At 39.8% G+C, this 20577-nt stretch overlaps 2 protein-coding genes across 9 annotated transcripts in view; both read left to right on the top strand.

Moving 5' to 3' along the window:
• LOC144057003 (inositol 1,4,5-trisphosphate-gated calcium channel ITPR1) overlaps positions 1 to 20577 on the top strand; it is an 85174-nt gene that overhangs the window by 38591 nt on the left and 26006 nt on the right. For 3 of the 7 annotated variants that reach the window (XM_077574190.1, XM_077574188.1, XM_077574187.1), the window contains 3 exons: positions 1893 to 1940; positions 2942 to 3074; positions 4904 to 5091. In XM_077574190.1, coding sequence (XP_077430316.1) covers positions 1893 to 1940; positions 2942 to 3074; positions 4904 to 5091 — 369 coding nt within the window. The remainder of the gene's footprint in view (positions 1 to 1892; positions 1941 to 2941; positions 3075 to 4903; positions 5092 to 20577) is intronic. The other 4 variants (XM_077574191.1, XM_077574189.1, XM_077574193.1 and 1 more) reach the window with 2 other exon arrangements.
• Positions 8238 to 19143, top strand: LOC144057005 (uncharacterized). Of its 2 annotated transcripts, none has more exons than XM_077574194.1 (18): positions 8238 to 8706; positions 9560 to 9691; positions 9771 to 9933; positions 10099 to 10291; positions 10383 to 10475; positions 11424 to 11477; positions 11610 to 11687; positions 12311 to 12364; positions 12519 to 12608; positions 13242 to 13295; positions 13450 to 13539; positions 14166 to 14219; positions 14368 to 14454; positions 14705 to 14813; positions 15073 to 16480; positions 17015 to 17170; positions 17286 to 17339; positions 17693 to 19143. In XM_077574194.1, the coding sequence occupies exons 2-15, from the start codon at positions 9586 to 9588 to the stop codon at positions 15372 to 15374; spliced, it is 1527 nt and encodes a 508-aa protein (XP_077430320.1). In that variant the 5' UTR covers positions 8238 to 8706; positions 9560 to 9585; the 3' UTR covers positions 15375 to 16480; positions 17015 to 17170; positions 17286 to 17339; positions 17693 to 19143. The 2 variants fall into 2 exon arrangements, with proteins under 2 accessions (XP_077430320.1, XP_077430321.1); XM_077574195.1 differs by having other exon boundaries at positions 8238 to 9691; positions 15073 to 16294; positions 16373 to 16480.

Below are 20577 nucleotides of genomic sequence, written 5' to 3'. Positions count from 1 at the left end.
TTGATTCCAAGGCGCTGTGCTTTTTTTTTTTTTTTTTTTTTTAAATAGTATCATTCAACCAAACTTTACCTCTTTTACAGAAGTTCATTCAAAGTAGGACTCGTTCCTAAAACGCCGACTCACTATTCCTGCCTACGTCGGCGAATGCCGAATACGTGGCCAATTGCCCACTTTGTGTTGTAAAACTGTAGTTAATAGTCCTCATGGCAAACATCCTGAAATGCTGGATGAGTTAGCCTGCATGCTTCATGGTACATTAGCTAGCCACAGAACTTAGATATATTAGCAAAAGGGCAAGCCTTAGCCTTAGCTTTTATTGATGATGCCCATATAGCCGCCAACTTATGTGAGTTTGGCTACAATAAGTCCATTAGGAGTATATATATTAGAGCTATAATACAAACCATGTGTGTCTAATGCTAACTAGCGCGCTACTCGTGGCACTTTTATCACTCAAAAGAACGGCTCCACGCTGAAAAAACAAACTTTAATTGGAATAACTTGATCGGGACTTTTTCCTTTTACTCTCTAATGTGGCTACAACGTAACAGTGTATTAGACCGCGGGAAACCACACTGCCCCGCAGTGGCCAAACCGGGTACAACATGAACAGCGCTCCAAATAAAGGCACACACAGACAAAGGCAAGACAGTATAAAATAATTTAAATAAAATCGATTTTGGGACATTTAAAACCCATTCTAAATCGTACTAAATTAGAATCGGGATTCTTATGAGATTAAGAATGTGAGTTTGGCTACAATAAGTAAATTAGAACTATATATATTAGAGCTATAATACAAACCACGGGTGTCATTTTATAATTGGGGTTGTAAGACCATTGCATGACTTTCTCAACATGGCAGCCACTCAGGGGGAAGGATCTATGTATTGGTATCAATGAGGATGGTCACAGTCGTTTGCTTGAAAATTTCAAAATGTCTTGTGCAGCTTGGCAACTTCTTGTGCTGTTGCTAACAACCGGGAAGAAGAAAAGCTCAGAGATTAACACGCGTATTTGTGTTTGCCGGGGGTGCCATGAAAAGATTTAGTATTGTAAAAAGAGCGGCAGGTATGATTTCATGTGTATGGACTCCATATGCACATTCTATTTTAACTCATTCACTCCCATTGACGGCTATAAACGTCAAAAAATTCTATTAGTTTAACTTTCCCCCCCCCACTTTTGTTAACAAAAGTATGAAAACCTAGGGGAAAAAATATTGTGCATTTAGAACAGATATCAAATTTGTGATTAATCATGAGTTAACTAGTGAAGTCATGCGATTAATTACAAAATAAAAATTGTAATCGCCTGACGAGATGATTATTAAAAATTAGGGGTGTCCGGCGATTAACATTTTTAATTGTAATTAATCGCATAACTTCACTAGTTAACTCCCGATTAATCACAAATTTGATATCTGTTCTAAACGTACAATTTAAAAAAATCTAGGTTTTCATACTCTTGTTAACAAAAGTATAAAAAAAAGTTAAACTAATAGAAATAGTTACAATTATTTTTTGGACGTTTATAACCGTCAATGGCAGTGAATGAGTTAAGGGGAAATTTGCTGAATTATCCTTCATTCTAATGCAAAGGTAGCGTTTCAAACAGCAATGTGTGTTTATGTGATCTAATATTAAGTTGACTTGTGGCAGTGAGCTGGAAGAGTAAAGTTGTAAAAAAAATACATGAAAAGTTTTTTTTTTTAAAGTTTTATTAAATGTCTTCTTTTAGTTTAGTAGTCTCATACACAATTCCTGGTACCAAAAGCATGGCAACTCTCTCTCAGCAGACCTTTGCATGGCCTTTTGCATGGATTTGATTTTTTTGTGCTGTGTTTTTTGTGCTTAAATCTGTTTTGGCCTAACATTCATCACTGCGCCCAGCAGCTGGATCAGAACCAGCCTGAGAAGTTGTTGGAGGACCAGAAAAGGGTATGTGCACTTAGCTGTAGCAAGATGTGGAGTAGAAAGTCATTTTGTATTTGAAGCTATCTATGTCAAAAACGCTGCATAATATTGATTATGCGGAAATTTTAGGCAAGGTCGTTTTGTGCATTGGCAGCTCCTTTTTTAGATAAGCTTCAAATAAAGCCTTGTTGTGAAGGCGCTATCATCCATAACCAATTACTTGGCAGAGAGAGGACGAGGTCAGGCAGACCCGACAGCAAAACACAATCATGAGACAAGTTTGTGAGAGTCAGCAGCTGCACCGCAACTTGAGTCAAGTCAGCAAGTATCCATTTCAACTGCGGCACGGCCATTTTGCAGCAAGATACAAAAAAAAAACTCTACCAAAAAATAAAAAAATATAATTATCAATATAGGGAAAAAAAGTCACAATATGGTGTGTCTGTTTGTCATTTCTTCTGCTGAAGAGCAATACATGCATCATTTAATGTTCATCACACTTACTAGCTAATCTTTTGGTGTCCTTTTTAGAGCACAACTGCAGGATCAGGTCTTGCATAATAAACGGGGACCGCGCAGTTTGACAGACTCGTCACGTAATCGCGCGCACAAACGTCCTCTTTCATTTCCGTCACGTCGTCCCATGGGAGGTCTCGACAGGTAGCTACGGGCTGCCGTTGCCATGACAACAGCCAAGTGGTGCTGCTTAACGCTCAACAGTTGATGAGTCGCAATGTGAAAGACTTGGCCTCGGGTCCGTCTTCCTGAAGACCGCATCCTTAAATGTCATTAGGCTGAGGTCACTGATGATAACGATCACAGCGGGTGGTAAATGACGTCAAATGTGGGTTCGGCCCGTTTAAACGTTTGAGAGAGTTCCTGCTAGTTTAATATATGCATAGTGATGTTGTGACGAAAACCCAGCGCACAAAATGGCCGATGACTGTCCCCTGTTACCTAACCGCCTCTCCTGACACATGGCTGCAATCATGTCATTGCATTTTCCTTTTCTTTGCTTCTGATAGGGCGAGGCGCTGAGGCAGATTCTGGTGAACCGTTACTATGGCAACTTCCATCGGAGTGGTGGGCGGAGGGACAGCTTGACGTCATTCAGCAGTGGCCCCCTCAGCCCTGTAGGACCCAGCAAAAAACAGTCAGGTGGTTAACACTGATGACGCCGAATGCGCATTCGAACGACTTGGCCGCTGATTGTACACGCACGCACATGAAAATATTGATTTTACCGTCTGTGGCGTGAGAGGGATAAAGTCCATTCGAGGATGTTTCGTTATCTTTAGCCAAAATATGTATGCCTCATATAGTTGTAGTAAAACAAATGTCTGTCGGCGTGTTATGCAAGGATGGGTCTCGCTATCAGTCTGACCCTGAGCTCTTATCACTTTCAAAGTCGTGCACAGGCCTGCCCTTTGAGCACGACTAGCACCGCAGACTTATCACTGATTGATGAGTCATTGTTATGCAGTCAAAATACCAAAGCAGTCCATCTCTGCCCATTGCTGCACCCTTTATTTGTGTGTGTCTGATGTACCATTTCAAAGAATGTATTGATGCCAGCGCCTTGTTTTGGACGTTCACACTTCGAAATGTTTACAGTCTCTGCTATGTGGTCTTAGATAAAGGCTTCTGGAAGTATCACGTGCTTTGTAGTTTGTTGATGTGCAAAGGTGCCGCAGCCTGTGGAAACTTGCTTTCCACCTGTTGTAGAAATACTCACTGTTCGCAGGCATGCGCAGTAGGCGTGGGAATCTTTGAATGTCTCACGATTCGATTCCGATTTTTGGGCCTGCAATTCGATTCGGCATCGATTTTCGATTAAGAGCGATTTTTAATTCAAAATGATTTGATTGACAATGATTTTTGCTTCGCTCTATAGATGTGCAAGAAATTGTAATGATCTACTCCAGTCTGACTCGCTAATGCTAATTAGCGCGCTACTCGCCACACTTTTACCGCACTCAAAAGAACGGCTCCACGCTGAAAAAACAAACAAACTTTTATTGGAATAACTTGATTGTGCCTTTTTCCTTCTACTTTCTAATGTGGCTACACATTAGACCGCGGGAAACCACACTGCCCCTCAGTGGCCAAACCGGGTACAACATGAACAGCGCTCCAAATAAAGGCACACACAGACAAAGACAAGACAGTATAAAATAATTTTAATAAAATCGATTTTGGGACATTTAAAATCGATTTTGAATCGTACTAAATGAGAATCGAATAAAAGGTTTCAAAAGATCTTCGCAGACAGTGGAAAAACTCAACATCTCAACATGTTCGACCCTGTGAGGAATGAGCTGTTAACAAAATAGATGGATGTTTGTTCAAAATGTATTTTCGACAAGTAAAAACTGTCAGTGAATATCTTACAAATCCTGATGAAAACCCCAAATTTGCTACGTTCGCAAGCATTCACCGTGCAGTGAGATGCCAGCTATATCGGCCTTCAGATTCGTAAAAAGGCCGATGCCAATATTTGCCAAAATGTCGAATATCGGTACCGATAATCGGCCCGGCCGATAATTAGTCTATCCCTAATGCATTTGCATTTATCAAGAAATGTTTGTTTTTAAACATTTCACTTATGTGCAATAATTTTTTTTATTAAGTCACTTAAGTAAAGTTTTATTTTTTTCCAGAGGTGGGCAAAAAGGTGGAGGGCCAATAGTCACAATTTTATTAATTTGTCAGATATTTTATATATTTTTCATTATTATATATTTTTCAGTTATCCACCACTGCAAACTGCAGCCAAAGAAATAAACATATTGCTAAATCTGTCGCTCTTTGACAAATAATTATTTTCTCTTTTTTTGGTACAACCCTTGTTTTTGAGTTTAAATAAATTGTTCGGGTTTGCCTTTTGAAATGTCGGTGGCCGCGTATAGTACAGAAAAATAATTCTCAGGATCTGCAGTCACATGCCATGTCACCCCTCTCCCATGTCGACCTGTGCTCTTTTATAGTGCTCGGGGTCCCTGGGGGCCTAAGTCGTGGGGAAATGAGCCTAGCGGAGGTGCAGTGCCACCTGGACAAAGAAGGAGCCTCCGATCTGGTCATCGACCTCATCATGAACACCACCAGTGACAGAGTTTTCCAGGAAAGCATTTTGTTGGCTATTGCGTTGCTGGAGGGCGGAAACCCCACCATCCAGGTCAGTACAAGCCCAGCCCACAAGTTTATAGCCCTCATTGAAACAGCACATGATCGGTTGGCCAAGATTTTCACTGCTTGATCTGTAGTATAATGCATGGTTATATAGGAGTATATGGGTCAGTGTGCCGCCATGTGCTTTATTTCATAAGGCAACCTACACTAGGCTAACAACATCACTTCATTACGTATTATTATATATGACATAAAATCGTTTTTTCTTTCAGGATTGTAGTGCTTCTAGTCATACCACAGGCTTTTTTGGTCGTCTCTTTTTGCTCGTTATTTGTATTTATTTTTTTCAATTCTGTATCCGTTTGTCCATTGATGTGTGTCTTGTGATCAGTCTGCCCATCTGTGGCTTGTTGTGCAATCACGGGGCTGGCGTAATCAGATTACGGCAAGGAAGCCGCTGCGGTGGAGATAATGCTCTGGCTTCCCACGGCTGCGGCAGAACCGCATCACGTGATGGGCTTGTTACATAAAGCCTGTGTGAATGAACAATGAGGAATGTCTCAGCCTTCAAAACATTCCTGCTCCCTTGACTTCTCTTGTGGGTTTAAAGTGGGTCGTGCTGGGCCTCCGGAAGTGGGGCAGTGGGGAGAGAAGGTGGAGGGACTGGGATGAGGGGGGGGGTACATAGAAGAAGGATTGAAGAGGGACTAGAGCTCTTTTTTTTCCTGGCAGTCTACAGTTATCAGGAAGTAGTTATTTGATTGTAAACACCCACACAGTGCAAAAGCGTGTCTTCATATTACTGTGACCTCACTAGTCTAAACATGACATTCTGATTAATATTACATTTGTGGAATATGAGTTATGAAACAAAATCCAGCTGTTTTTATCCATCCCAGCAGGCGGCCATTTTGCCACTTGCTGCCGGCTGAAGATGACGTCACAGTTGCTCAGGGCTCAGGCAATGACCAATCGCAGCTTACATGTTTTCTGAAGCTGCGCTGTGATTGGTTGTTAACTGAGACCTGAGCAACTGTGATGTCATTTTCACCCGACAGGAAGTGGCAAAATGGCCGCCTCCTGAGATGGATAAAAACGGCTGGATTTTGCTGCTTAACTCATATTCCACTAACACAATATTAACCAGAATACCATATTTAGACTAGTGGGGTTACATAGAACATGTTATTGTCCCCAAAAAATTGTGAGGTTGACTTTAATCAAATCATTAAGTTGAGTGTAACTAAACCTTGCCTTTTGTCACATTTTTTCAACTTAAGTTAACCGAAATTAACCTTTGTTTTCCACATGTGGAGTCGAGCACCTGTTAGTAATTCTTTATGTTGTTCCCCTCGTAACTCAGTTAACTATTTACTCATGACCTTCAGAGCGCACAGAAATAAACCACTGGCCTGCGTACTCCTTTCATGCAAAGCCGGGGACATGCCGGTGCCCTTTACAGCTTTTCAGACTTGCTTTGACACATTCCAGCTTGAATCAAATTTCCTGAATTCTAAACTGTGTTGTGACAAATTGTGATTGCCCTCCAGCCGGCCATCTGGCAACAGCACGCGCTACAGGTGCGTATTCACCCGTGTTGTGAAAAGTCCCGGAAAAGTCGCAATTGTGCTCTCGTCGTGTAAAAAAAAAAGAAAAAAAAAAGATGAGACGGGTGACGGAGCCCAATGAGGAGGGAGCCGCTCCATTTGCTTTGCATGTGGCGCTGCGTGACATGAGGGGAGGGGGTGCAAGTATAAATAGCGGTTACATAACATCCCTTTGTTGATGCCAAGTCGCAGAGCGGAAGGAGAGAAAGGGAAGCGCTATGACCTTGTTTTTCAGAGGACCGCCTCCACCTCGCACCTCTCCTCTCTGTCTCATTCCAATCAGAGTTTGTCTCCATGGATACAGACAGGCTGTGTTTACCCAACACCACACAGGGCTGGTATGCGTGTCCCTCTCCTCTCTCTCTCTCTCTCTCTTTTACCAGCGTTTTCTGCTATTAGCCTCCCTCGATCCTCTCCTTGACCAATGTTACAACATCCATCACGTCATCTCTTCATCGGGGTATCCTTGTCATTGATATGCAAACACAGATGGGGTGCCGCGCAAGAGTCGCACTGCTGTGTATGAAAGCATTGATTCAATATCCTTGATATTCAGCTTGAGGTCCATAGACTAGTATGCTCCTAATGTTTGTTTTTTTCCACTACTTTTTTTCACTACTGCACACGAGTAGGAAAACTTTGACGTTCTAGTAGAACAATTACATTTGACCAGTGAGACAAAACTGCACTAATTGACAACTGGGCATTACTAATGAAGTTGGTATGGGCAGCTTTTATTTTTTTTATTTTTTTTGAGCAGAGGCTTCTACCTAGCAAGCCTTCCATGAAAGCCTTGTCGATCGACTTTTCTTCTGATTGTTGAAGCATGCACGTGTCCCAGATGCAACAAAAGAGCTCTGCAAATCCCTTGATGTGATGTTCGAGTTGGCTTTCACCTGAATTATCATTTTTCTTGTGGTTCTTGCTGATATTTTTAGAAGGTCATCCACTTCTGGGCAGGATTGTAGTAATTTTCAGTGTTCTCTAGTTGCAGATGATCTGCTTCACAGTTGAATGATGAAGCTAATTTTTTTTAGATGACTTTATAGCTACCCACTTCCTGAGGTCCCCTGAGATTTCTCTTCCTCTCAGAATGACTGACCTGTATGGGTTCACCTGGGTAAGACTAAAGTGATGTGGTTTCGTCTCCGTTTCAGTCAGTGATGCACAATTTCTTCGCTAAACTTCTCATTTCATTGTTCCATTTCAGTGGTTAGTTTAGCTACTAATTTGTCCTACCTGATCCTACTTGACTGCTTGTTTTAAGCAATGCAGCTCAGGGTTCACTTACTTTTGCACCCAACATGAATTGACCAAAAACTCTTTTTAATTAAGTTTTGACTACACAATTGATTTAAAATTAAAACAAACAATTTTTTTTTTTAAAAAAGAACAATACATTGAATTGATTAATCTACACCTGTTATTTCATATAAAATGTAATGGTTCAGATTGAACAACAAAATCAGGTTGAAACAATCGGAAAGTCCAAATTGCTCAAGAGGTTCATAAACTTTTGAGCAGCACTGTGTGTGTGTGTGTGTGTGTGTGTGTGTGTGTGTGTGTGTGTGTGTGTGTGTGTGTGTGTGTGTGTGTGTGTGCGTTTGTTAATGTGGTTTAGACCGACAAATGATCTGACATTTGACCTGGGAAAAGTTGACACTTGTGTTTAGAGCGACACAGGCAGTGTCGGCCTAATTCAAGACTTGTTTTTTAATTTTTTAGGGTCTATAAAAACGTTTTTTTCTGTAAAAAGAGAAAAATATGGGCCTACTACTCAGCTAGGACAATAATTATGCATGAATTCATTTCTAAATATCTTATAAATATGATTTTTTGATCTGTCAGTGTAATCCCCTCGTCTGAGATTTTGTGTGTGTGTGTGACATCCTACTGGCCGTTTTTTGTTATTGCACTTTCACACACACACACAAAAGTACACACAAAGGGGGCGGTGGCATGACGTGTAATGTGGGCGTGAGGTACACTGGATCTCCCGCGAAAGCGTCATGCGTCAACGTGGGATGCAGACAAACACAACGCAGAACTGCACAGTAAGTAACAAGCATATATTCATTGTAAATAAACCCAATTTAATGAGAACACGGTTATTTTTGTTGCGGTGAGGTAATTTCATCAAGGCAGTGCAACTTTTTACGCTGTTTTAGAAAGGTTTCATGATAGAAAATGAAAACTTTTTAATTCGTTTACGTAGATGCCTCGTTCGGTTGTTGCTGGTTATTCAGATATCTAATTTAAACACGTACGTGACGGTTGCTCCACCATAATAATTATCTCATATTAGGACAGGCGGTTGGGACTAAGGATGGATGGATTCATTTTGTCTACGAAGCGGATATTTTGCCGTGTTTTAAAAGTTCACGTAGCGTTAGTTTGCCGTGAACCGCGCGAGAACTATACAAGTTTGAATTCTGTGTCGGCAAAATAGCGCTAGCAGGAGAGTTGCCGGTAGCCTCTCAGTACTATATTTTGCTGTGAAACGCGAGAGAACTACAAGTACTAATTCTGCGCCGGCAAAATAGCGCCAGCAGAAGAGTTGCCGGTCTCGCCTTTAACAGCTATCTTGCCGTGAGTCGCGCAAGAACTACAAGTAGGCCTACGAATTCTGCGCCGGCAAAAAACCGCTAGCAGGAAAATGTCCACTGCCTTTTCTCTAACGTTTGTATTTATCTTTGGCCATCTGTTACTTAATTAATGAGCGAGCTTGAGCATTTTCACGTATTGACAATTCCGAGGTGACGTCATCTCTCATTGAAAAGCATTAGACTTTGGATCGTTGTAGTTTGATTTGTGAGGATTATTTTGATTTTAAAATATGAGATGTTTATATTATTGTTTATAACAATCATTTAATTTTTTGAATATTTACTTTTTCTTTGGGTACAGAGGCTCTTGATTTAAAAAAGAAAAACATGCCAAGGCAAAGGTGTTTGAATCCAAAAAAAGAAGCAATGCTTTATATCGATACCGGAAGAGACAAACATGGACTTGATGTGAAATACATCAGTGAATTCAAAGGTAAGATACATCTAACAATAACAGTTAACTAAAAAGTGAATCTTCCACCTGACTTCATTATTATTTTTGTCATTACTAGGGAGAGGGGTCTTTGCTTGTGCTTCTTTTGAAAAAGGAAACTTCCTGCTAGAATATCATGGTGCACTTCTAAGCAAACAAGAATGTGAGAGGAGACAGAGATTGTACCATGACAAAATGAAAGCATTCATGTTTGAGTTTCACTTTGACGGAAGAACTTGCTGGTGCGTATTAAGTCCATGCTCCATTTAATTAGTCCATATTAAAAGTCCATAATTTGTTTAGACTCATTAGCTTTGAGTCAAAACCCGAATGGGATCTTAAATCAAGAAAATCAACACTACCGAGTTCTAACTATATAATATTAATAATTGGTTTTCTATTTGAAGTGTTGATGCAGCAACAGAGGATGGGTCACTAGGAAGACTGGTCAATGATGACCACATCAACCCAAATGCCACAATGAAGTATTTAAATGTGCAAGGAAAGCCCCATCTGTGTTTATTTGCGACACGGGACATTGACCCAGGAGAGGAGATTACATATAATTATGGTGACTCTGACTGGCCATGGAGAAGCAAGGTAATCATATCAGAATGTGATGAGTGGTTAGTGATCTGAAAATCTGTATTGACTGAATTAAACTCATGATGTTTGTCAATTTAAACCTCAGGAATCTGGCCAACAAAACACATCCACATCCAAGCTCACCGTGGAGGAAACTACATCTACAGCGCCCACAGATGCTCTGAAATCTTTTCAAGAGGTAAATCATGTACACTATTTTAGTGCTCTTTTACAGTCCATACGCTATGTACAGGTTAGGGTTGTCACAATACTAAAATTTCAAACTCAATATCGATACCCAGGAAAATACTTGATGCTTAATACCTTTCAATACCATACCAAAAGATATACTAATCCTAAAATAACAAAAATAATTAAGACAATCATTTTTTCACATGCAAATAAATAATTTAAACAAATGAAAGAATACGCCATATTAAAAAATGCCACTTTATTCTACGAATGACTGTCTGAGCCTGTCGTATCACTGGTCTTAATTTTCTTTGCGGTTGGAAGTTTTTTTTTGTTTTGTTTTTTAAAGACAAGCATGTCGATGTGCTCCTGTGCCCTTCTTGGCTTGCAAATGAGCCCTGAATTTACTAAAAATGAGGCACAACTTGAAGCAGCAATGCACGAGCACACTAAGCTAACCATGAGGCCGCGGCTAATGGCTAATAATAAAACAACAGTCACTTACTGAGCATAAGTCTAACCGCGGTAGCCAGCTAACGGCTAATAACAAAACAACAAGGCATCTGGCTTTTTCTTGTCCACCAAAACTGGCACGTTTAGCCCTCCTGCCACCACACTGGTCATACTAAGCAGCTGTAAAACATAGCTGAACAAGCAAGGTTGCAGTGTGGGCTCTCCTGGGTGCGGGAGCCTGTCTTCCGAGGCAGCGATGCTAGTGGAGTGTGCACGGCTGACGCTGCAGGAACGCTACCATGTATCGATAGTATTGATACCATTACAAAGAGATATTGTATCCGGATACGACGTGTTTGAAAAGTATTGATACTTTTGACAACCCTATTAAAAGTACACAACGTGAATGGATTTTAACGCCATCTTTAACTCTTAAAAAACAGACAAAGTTTACCACTCATACATGTCTGTGTTAAATGTTTCCTTCCTGTCTCTTTTGCAGCATTCTGACGCAGAGAAGTCTGCCCAAACCTCCAGAGTTGAACACATTGAACAGGTACATGTAGTTGTTCAATAGATTTCAACGCCATCTGGCAGTTAAAAACTGTATGCATATTTCTGCACTTTCAGTGAATTTGTAATCAAACATCATTTCTGTGTGTATTGTCTCTGTATTTTTCTCTTTCAGTGCATGATGGAGACAAGGCACTCCTCAATGAGTTTGAGCCAGAATGACCTGAGTCCACCGCACAATAGTTCTCAAAAGGTAAATTACTTTATCACTAATGAGTGTCATTTAGCATCCAACTACAGTAATTGTTTGCAGTGCTCTATCAAGTTACCAGTAATATTTTGGTGTACAGAGAAACTTATTGAAGGCTTGATAATATTTTGAATGGACCGAGTGTATGTGTGCGTGTGTTATCACCCAGATTTATTGTGTATTGGACTGACACATTTCGTGATAGTATTTTCAAGTTTTAAGTCACAACCTCATCCATAGGTTTGAATGTGTGTGTGTGTGTTGTGTCCAAGTATGGCATAGACTGACACTGGCATACACTGACTTTCGCCGAGAAAGCATTTCCTGTAGAAGTTGTCGCACTCACCTACTTGTGTGTGTGTGTGTTCACATAATCTCATGGTTTAGAGGGACATTTAACCTCATTGTATCTTTAAGTCTTACAGTCACCCAATATCACCTTTCTGTGGAGTTGAATCACTATACATACAGTATATAAATATACTTGGTAGGCTATTGTTTAAATGACCTAACATAAACTCTGTGTTTCTTGATCCTGCATCACTCTGAATCAGCAACGTAATGTAAAGCGTTGTCTCAATGAAGGTATGTCTATGTTTAATGTTTCCTTCCTGTCTCTTTTGCAGCATTCTGACGCAGAGAGGTCAGCCCAACCCTCAGAGGTTGAAGATATTGAACAGGTACATGTGGTTGTTAAATGGATATCAATGCCATCTGGCAATTAAAAACTGTCAAAGTTTACCGCTCATGCATATTTCTGGAACTTGAAACAAATTTGTAATCAAACAGTCTGATGGCACCTGTGTGTATTGTCTTTTTATTTTTCTCTTTCAGTGCATGATGGAGACAAGGCACTCCTCAATGAGTTTGAGCCAGAGTGACCTGAGTCCAGTACGTCGTGAGCCACTCAACAATTCTCAAAAGGTAAATTACTTTATCACTAATGAGTGTCATTTAGCATCCAACTACAGTAATTGTTTGCAGTGCTCTATCAAGTTACCAGTAATATTTTGGTGTACAGAGAAACTTATTGAAGGCTTGATAATATTCTGAATAGACCGAGTGTGTGTGTGTGTGTGTGTGTTATCACCTAGATTTATTGTGTATTGGACTGACACATTTCATGATAGTATTTTCAAGTTTTAAGTGACAACCTCATCCATAGGTTTGAATGTGTGTGTGTGTGTTGTGTCCAAGTATGGCATAGACTGACACTGGCATACACTGACTTTCGCCGAGAAAGCATTTGCTGTAGAAGTTGTCGCACTCACCTACTTGTGTGTGTGTGTGTTCACATAATCTCATGGTTTAGAGGGACATTTAACCTCATTGTATCTTTAAGTCTTATAGTCACCCAATGTCACCTTTCTGTGGAGTTGAATCACTATACCTGTACATACAGTATATAAATATACTTGGTAGGCTGTTGTTTAAATGACCTAACATAAACTCTGTGTTTCTTGATCCTGCATCACTCTGAATCAGCAACGTAATGTAAAGCGTTGTCTCAATGAAGGTATGTCTATGTTTAATGTTTCCTTCCTGTCTCTTTTGCAGCATTCTGATGCAGAGAGGTCAACCCAACCCTCAGAGGTTGAAGATATTGAACAGGTACATGTGGTTGTTAAATGGATATCAATGCCATCTGGCAATTAAAAACCGACAAAGTTTACCGCTCATGCATATTTCTGCAACTTGAAACAAATTTGTAATCAAACAGTCTGATGGCACCTGTGTGTATTGTCTTTTTATTTTTCTCTTTCAGTGCATGATGGAGACAAGGCACTCTTCAATGAGTTTGAGCCAGAGTGACCTGAGTCCAGTACGTCGTGAGCCACTCAACAATTCTCAAAAGGTAAATTACTTCATCATTAATGAGTGTCATTTAGCATCCAACTACAGTAATTGTTTGCAGTGCTCTATCAAGTTACCAGTAATATTTTGTTGTACAGAGAAACTTTTTGAAGGCTTGATAATATTTTGAATAGACCGAGTGTTTGTGTGTGTTATCACCTAGATTTATTGTGTATTGGACTGACACATTTCGTGATAGTATTTTCAAGTTTTAAGTCACAACCTCATCCATAGGTTTGAATGTGTGTGTGTGTGTGTGTTGTGACCAAGTATGGCATAGACTGACACTGGCATACACTGACTTTCGCCGAGAAAGCATTTGCTGTAGAAGTTGTCGCACTCACCTACTTGTGTGTGTGTGTGTTCACATAATCTCATGGTTTAGAGGGACATTTAACCTCATTGTATCTTTAAGTCTTACAGTCACCCAATGTCACCTTTCTGTGGAGTTGAATCACTATACATACAGTATATCAATATAATTGGTAGGCTGTTGTTTTTGAAATTACCTAACATGAACTCAATGTTTCTTGATCCTGCATCACTCTGAATCAGCAATGTGATGTAAAGCGTTGTCTTTATGAAGGTATGTCTATGTTTAATGTTTCCTTCCTGTCTCTTTTGCAGCATACCGACACAGAGAGGTCCGCCCAACCATTAGAGGTTGAAGGTATTGAACAGGTATGGTATGGTTGTTAAATAAATTTCAACGCCATCTGGCAATTAAAAACTGTCAAAGTCATGCATATTTCTGCAACTTCAGTGAATTTGTAGTAATTAAACAGTCTGATTACACCTGTGTGTATTTTCTCTGTATTTTTTTTTTCAGTGCATGATGGAGACAAGTGACTCCACGTTGACCTTGTGCCAGGGTGACCTTAGTCCAGCACTTGAGCCTCAGACCAGTTCTCAAAAGGTAAATTACTTCTTCTTTAATGAGTGTAATTAAAAGTACAATTACAGTTAACGGTCAACAATTGTTTCCTGTGCATGTCAAGTCATCAGCAATATTTTTGTGCTCTGAGAAACTTCATTGGATGCTTGATAATTGAAGTCAGAGTTTGTACATATTTGTTCATCTAAGTTTTTTTTCTGCTAGCAATCCCATATGCTTATTAAATATTTTGCTAACACTTTTTAAATAAATACCCCCCCCCCCCCCCCAGGACTGTTGGAAACACCTTCTTGAGGTCTCAACACTGTCACCCTTTGACAAGTGTGTTCTATGCTTGGGACATATATCTTCTTTTACATGGACTGGATACAGATGCAAAGGTAAACCATATATTGATAGCATTGCTTTGAGTCCAAATTTAGACGATACAGCCAGAAACCAAACAAATGATGCCATTGGCCACCGAACAGTTGTCTGCATTGTGGACATGATGTAACAATTTAATTACTGGCAACTCTTCTTACACAATATAAAATACAGCACTGATTGGTACAGAGAAGAAAATTGTTTAAAGAAGTTATGTTGAAACTGTAACTGGCACTGTTTGTTTGACCCAACATTTTCTAACTCTGTTCACAGCATGTTCAAGAGTCTGGCATCTGTCCTGCTACAGACGAAAGAAAGCAGAGGATGAAATATTAGACTCGGATGAGGAGCAGAACTCTGGAAGCAAATATGTCCCTGATTCAGATGAGGATTCAGATTCAAGCATGACTTTGGTGCCTCATCAGTCTAAAGTACGACAGAAGGAAGGAATACCAGCCTTACCCACTAACAACTCTAACAGTTTGGACACACATTTTCCAAATGACGCTGGCACATCAAAATGTTTGCTTCACAGATGTCATTGCTGGCGAAACGTCAGATTCAGAAATTTCTAGCAAAGACTCATCAAATAAGCATGTGAAGAACAAAGATAAAAAATCTCTAGAACATCTCAATTTGACCAATAGAAATGACTGTTTTGTTTGTGGTAAGCCACAAAGCAGACTGACTCGCCACCTGAAAGTACACATGTCTCACCCAGAAGTTTCATATGCATTTTACCTCCCTGGTCACTCTCAGGAGCGCAAGACTTTGTTTGAAAAAATGCGAAACAGAGGAAACTTTCATCATAACATTGCCATACTCCAAGGTGAAAATGGACAATTAAAAGTGAAAAGGGTGCTAAAATCTACTGCAGTGGCTGGAAACTTTGTGCATTGTATGCACTGCCAGGGCTTATACGCACGCAAAGAACTGTGGAGACATGTCCGAAGATGTTCGTTAAGGCCAGAAAATCGCAATCTGGATAAACAAGCTGGAAGAGCCAGAGTTCTGTGTTTTGCTACAGCCCAAGATACCGTATTCAGTCAACACTTCTCGAGTGGAATGTGGAAGCTTCTTAGCACAATGAAGACGGATGACATTGGCCTTGCTGTACGAAATGACCTATCTATTGTTCATTTGGCCCAGTCCCTGTACAATAAACATGGTCAAGATCCCACAAAGTACAAACATATTCGACAAAAGCTCCGAGAAGTGGGACGACTGCTGGTATGTCTGCGAGCAAACTACTCTGTACACAGCCTGGAGGAAGCCATAAAGCCCTCAAACTCTCAAACAGTTGTTCAAGCAGTGAAGCAAGTTGCTGGATTTGACGAAGAAAGCCTCTCCTACCATACACCAAGCCTGGCTTTGAAATTGGGGCACACACTAAACAAAATCTGCGACATCATTCATTGTCGTGCACTAATGGCAGAAGATGCAGCACTGATGAAGGCAACTGAAACATTTAGGAAACTATATACCTCCAAGTGGTGTGAGTTGATTTCCAACAAAGCTCTGAGCACATTGAGCAGTGCCAAGTATAATAAGCCAACAACACTGCCCTTTACAGAGGATATCCAGGTACTTCACCAGTACCTTCAGAAGACTGCTGACAGTGCTGTTAGTAACTTGATGGAGGAAGCAACACCGAAAAACTATGCTGAAATTGAAATTGAAGGTGAGTGTTCAGAATGTCAGATGATCATGTTTAGTAGGGGTGGGAAAATATGGGTACCTCAAGATTTGATTCACTTCCGATGCATCATTAGTACATTTGTATTTTTAAAACAATTGCAGAACTCAAGGAAGAGCAAAGATTTATATTTCATACTGACTTTTATTAAAGTGGCAAGGCAACCTGGTTTACAATAGTGTGTCAACACACATTTCAAAAAGTGCCAATGGCAGCGTTTGCTGTAACAAATGTTTAACTTCTCCCAGTGCAATATGCAGAAGACAACAGTGGCTTTTTATTTTTATGTAAACTTTAAAAATCTATTTTTAGTATCGGTAACTCTGAATCGAAGCAGAATCTTTTTAATACGACGATTGATGCATGAAAAAAAAACAATTATCGTTCTCACCCCTACTACTAGATGTGGCATCCTTTCCATCTTGCATCTGTTACAGCTGTACTTCTGGCCAATTCTAAAACTTGATGCCTTGGGGTCTGATGCCTCACTGATCTTTTATTATGACTATCTTTTTCTAGGTAACTTATCATTCAGTGAGAATGAAAATAATGAAGGCAGTGACTCAGAGGGCAGCGGCACAGAGGTCGGAGGACCACTTTGTGAAGATGGCAAAGACCTGGATCCAGCCTCAGACTCTATGATCCTTGAGCAGGAACAGAACTCTGGTGGCCAAGGTAGGTTCTCTGTCTACTTTACAAATTTTCTCTCAGCAGACGGGGCAACAAAGGCCGCCCGGTATCAGTATTTGTTGATGAGACAATTTTCACATGTCGTTTTTGTTTTTACCAGATAAGCTGTCACATGTGACGTCTACAGTAGGAGACACAGTCCCTTCAACTGGCGGTAAGACAAGCTTTAGGATCTTTGGATTATGTTATGAAAATATGCAATGATGTAAGGCCTCCTGAGCAATGAAATGAGCTAAAAAAAAACATAAAATAAAGTCACGTAACTGCTTAAGACTAGATGCAGTCGGTAATGGTCTTTTCTTTTGCCATCCTGCAGCCACACAATAGCCTGCATTAGGCCATAAATAATGGCTGTGGAGAGTACTATCTACTTCCTGTTTTTGTGTTGCAGCCACTGTAATTGACAAATAATCTGTGACATTAGTTAGACTTACCTTCTGATTGTTCAAGTATCTGTAAATATATATATATATATATATATGTATTTTTTGTTTTGTTTACTTACAGTCCTCTCAGGAAAAGACGATGCTGATCAAGAAAGTGAGGCAAGGAGACAGCCAAAGAAAATGTGGAGCAAAGCCGAGGTCGCTGCAGTGATGCGACATTTTGGAAGCCACATAAAAAAAGGAAAACTTGCCTCCAAAGTTGAATGCAGCCAGTGTAAGCGGGCAGAGGACCCTGTGCTGTCACAACGGACTGTACAGAATATTAGAGACTTTGTGAGAAACCGAATAACCACAGCCAAAAGGCAGGCCCAGAAGAGACGGTAAACCTATTTGCTGGTATCTCACTGAGCAACGAATGCTTGCGAACATAGAGAATTTGGAGTTTTTGTCGGGATTCATAAAAGGTTGCAGAAATGTTCAGTTTTCACTTGTCAGTTTTTCCTGTCGCAAAGTTTTTTTTTAACATGTTCAGACAGTTTTTCACTTTTTGCAAGCATCTTCTGAAACCTTTTATGAACCGTGACAAAAAAAAAACAAATTTGCTATTTACCCAAGCATTCATCACTCAGTGAGATACCAGCATGAGAGTTTCATTTAAAACTAAATTCAGGGAACTTTTTATTTATGTATTTAATTATATTTTCACTTAATGCTTCAGACACTAAGAACTCCCTGCACTTTTTCTCTTAGAAATTAAAACAAAAATCTTAAGGGAGATCTGAAGTATATGCCACAAAGGAGGTGGGACTTACGACTTCTGTAGGTCACACACACGCTGTTTCTGGTTACTGTTGCAACATAAGGGTGGAAGTGCGAGTATGGGGCACGGCCTATATGGCGCTACAATAACTGGTATCAGCGTAGGTGTGTGACTTACGGAAGTTGCAAGTCCCGCTTTCCCCGTGGCATATACCCCATTTACTTGCCTAATTTTCAATTGACCTTAACACAAGCTAATGACCCTGGCAGCACCCAGCACTTTTTGTTAGCAAATAGACCAATTTGTTTTAAAACTTAATGTTTAAAATTAAACTAAAAGCCTTTAACAAATTTGAAAGTTATAAACATGCTTAATAGCATTTCAACATTTAAAAAAATATTAATTTTGACCCCATTTTTTTCTTTTGCTACAAATGAATATCAGCTCCAAATGTGGTTATTGGCCTCTTTGACTACAAATAATCAGTATGGTGTCGGCACTGTCTATCACTACTACTATAAACTCTATATTGGAATATTAAACTACAAGGCTCTGAATTTTCAGTAGGATAAAAATGGCACACCAACACGTAGTGCGTAGTGGCTCGGAACACCTTGATTAGAAAGGACTTTGTAGAAAACAGTGTACAGTGTCTAGACCAGTCATACTTGTTAATAAAACATCTGTGTTTACTTTAATTTAGATTGCGTTTGTATGTTTTTACGTTTGTGATATTACAGCTTGGTAAGTGTGGGGTTGCTAATTTCTGAGGTTTAAAGGAGCCTGTGTCATTAAATAGACACTTTCCTACATTCTTTGTGCAGTTGCGTCTTAATTTGTGTGGCTGCAAATGTGAGGTAATTGTCTTTTTAAAGTCTCAATAATGTTGATGCTCATTACTGTCGTATTTTTTGTATTAGTCATGAAGAAACACTTACAGGGGTGAATTCATCATCCATCTATATCCAATTGCTCTCTTTTGGTTCTGTTCACCTAATGCATAGTGGTGTCAGGTGGTGTATTTATGTTAATTTTGGGTGGTGGGGGGCGTGACTACCTTGTCCCTTTAAAGTCACCTTAATCCTGTTTTGTCCTTGTAAACCACAATTCAAGTGTCGTCCCAAACCACCATTTTGTCAGGTCTGATATCTCAGGTTGTTAACCTCTTTTCTAAGCTCTGAAGGGTGCTAAATTCTTCTCAATTTTTTTGAAGTGATTTAGCCTTACTCCCATCATTCTAAACCCTTTTAAAAGGTGTGTCAACTTAAATCACCACCGGGCCTGTTTCTGAAATTTGTCAGTCTATACCATATAAACAGGTATGTGTGTGTGTGTGTGTGTGTGTGTGTGTGTGTGTATATATATATGTGTGTGTACATATATATATGTGTGTGTATATATATGTATATATATATATATATATATATATATGTATATGTGCAAAAGTTGAATATTACTAGTAATAGACAACTGTTCTAATGTTCTGACTTGGCCTACTAGTAAACGCATACTAGCCGGATATCAAAACGGCTTTCCATAAATAATTTGTGTCAGTAGTTTATATTAATTTCTGAAGAAACCATGACAAGAATATATTATCTGGTGCTTTTTATTGCGCTTCCATCTTTGTTTTCATTGTTGTAGCGTTTACACTGTCAAAAAATGTTTCTTGAATCTGCTTTTATAGAAGAAAACTAGGGATGGGCGAGTACTGAAGTATTGAGCTGATACCCAGCATCTTAAGGAGCTGGAAATTAGAAAAATAGAAAATTGTCATTAATATCATGCAATTTTAAGGAAAAATCTCTTTCTTTAAATATTATCAGACATTGTTTTTTTTTTTTGGGGGGGGGGGGGTTATGTATAAAAAGTATTAGTGGTATCAATGCTCGGTATCGGTGACTCCTCAAGAGTTGAGTACAGAACTCGTATTGGTGTTGGGTCTGAAAAAAGTGGAACATCCCCATTGAAAACTATTGGTTGTGTTGGAGTTAGGTTAAGAATTCTTGAGTGACGCATGTACAGTATGCCTCTCCAGCCTCCATTAATCAAGCAAAATGTATTTTGCCACTGTGAAATTCGATGATACTACCAAGTCAAAAGTGTCGTGCCAGCTTGTACCAGCCCCAGGACCGCATCGCATACCCGGCTGCACACCCAGTTTATTACTATGGCGACATGAACGCCAGCTGATGCAAATATGATTACATAACTTTGGCAGGACTTCAGTCTTTCTGAGAGCTTGT

This window comes from Vanacampus margaritifer, chromosome 8 (assembly GCF_051991255.1).
Source record: "Vanacampus margaritifer isolate UIUO_Vmar chromosome 8, RoL_Vmar_1.0, whole genome shotgun sequence".
Lineage (NCBI taxonomy): Eukaryota > Metazoa > Chordata > Actinopteri > Syngnathiformes > Syngnathidae > Vanacampus > Vanacampus margaritifer.
Note: the sequence above shows the minus strand (reverse complement) of the source record. Positions and strands in the feature narration are given on the sequence as shown.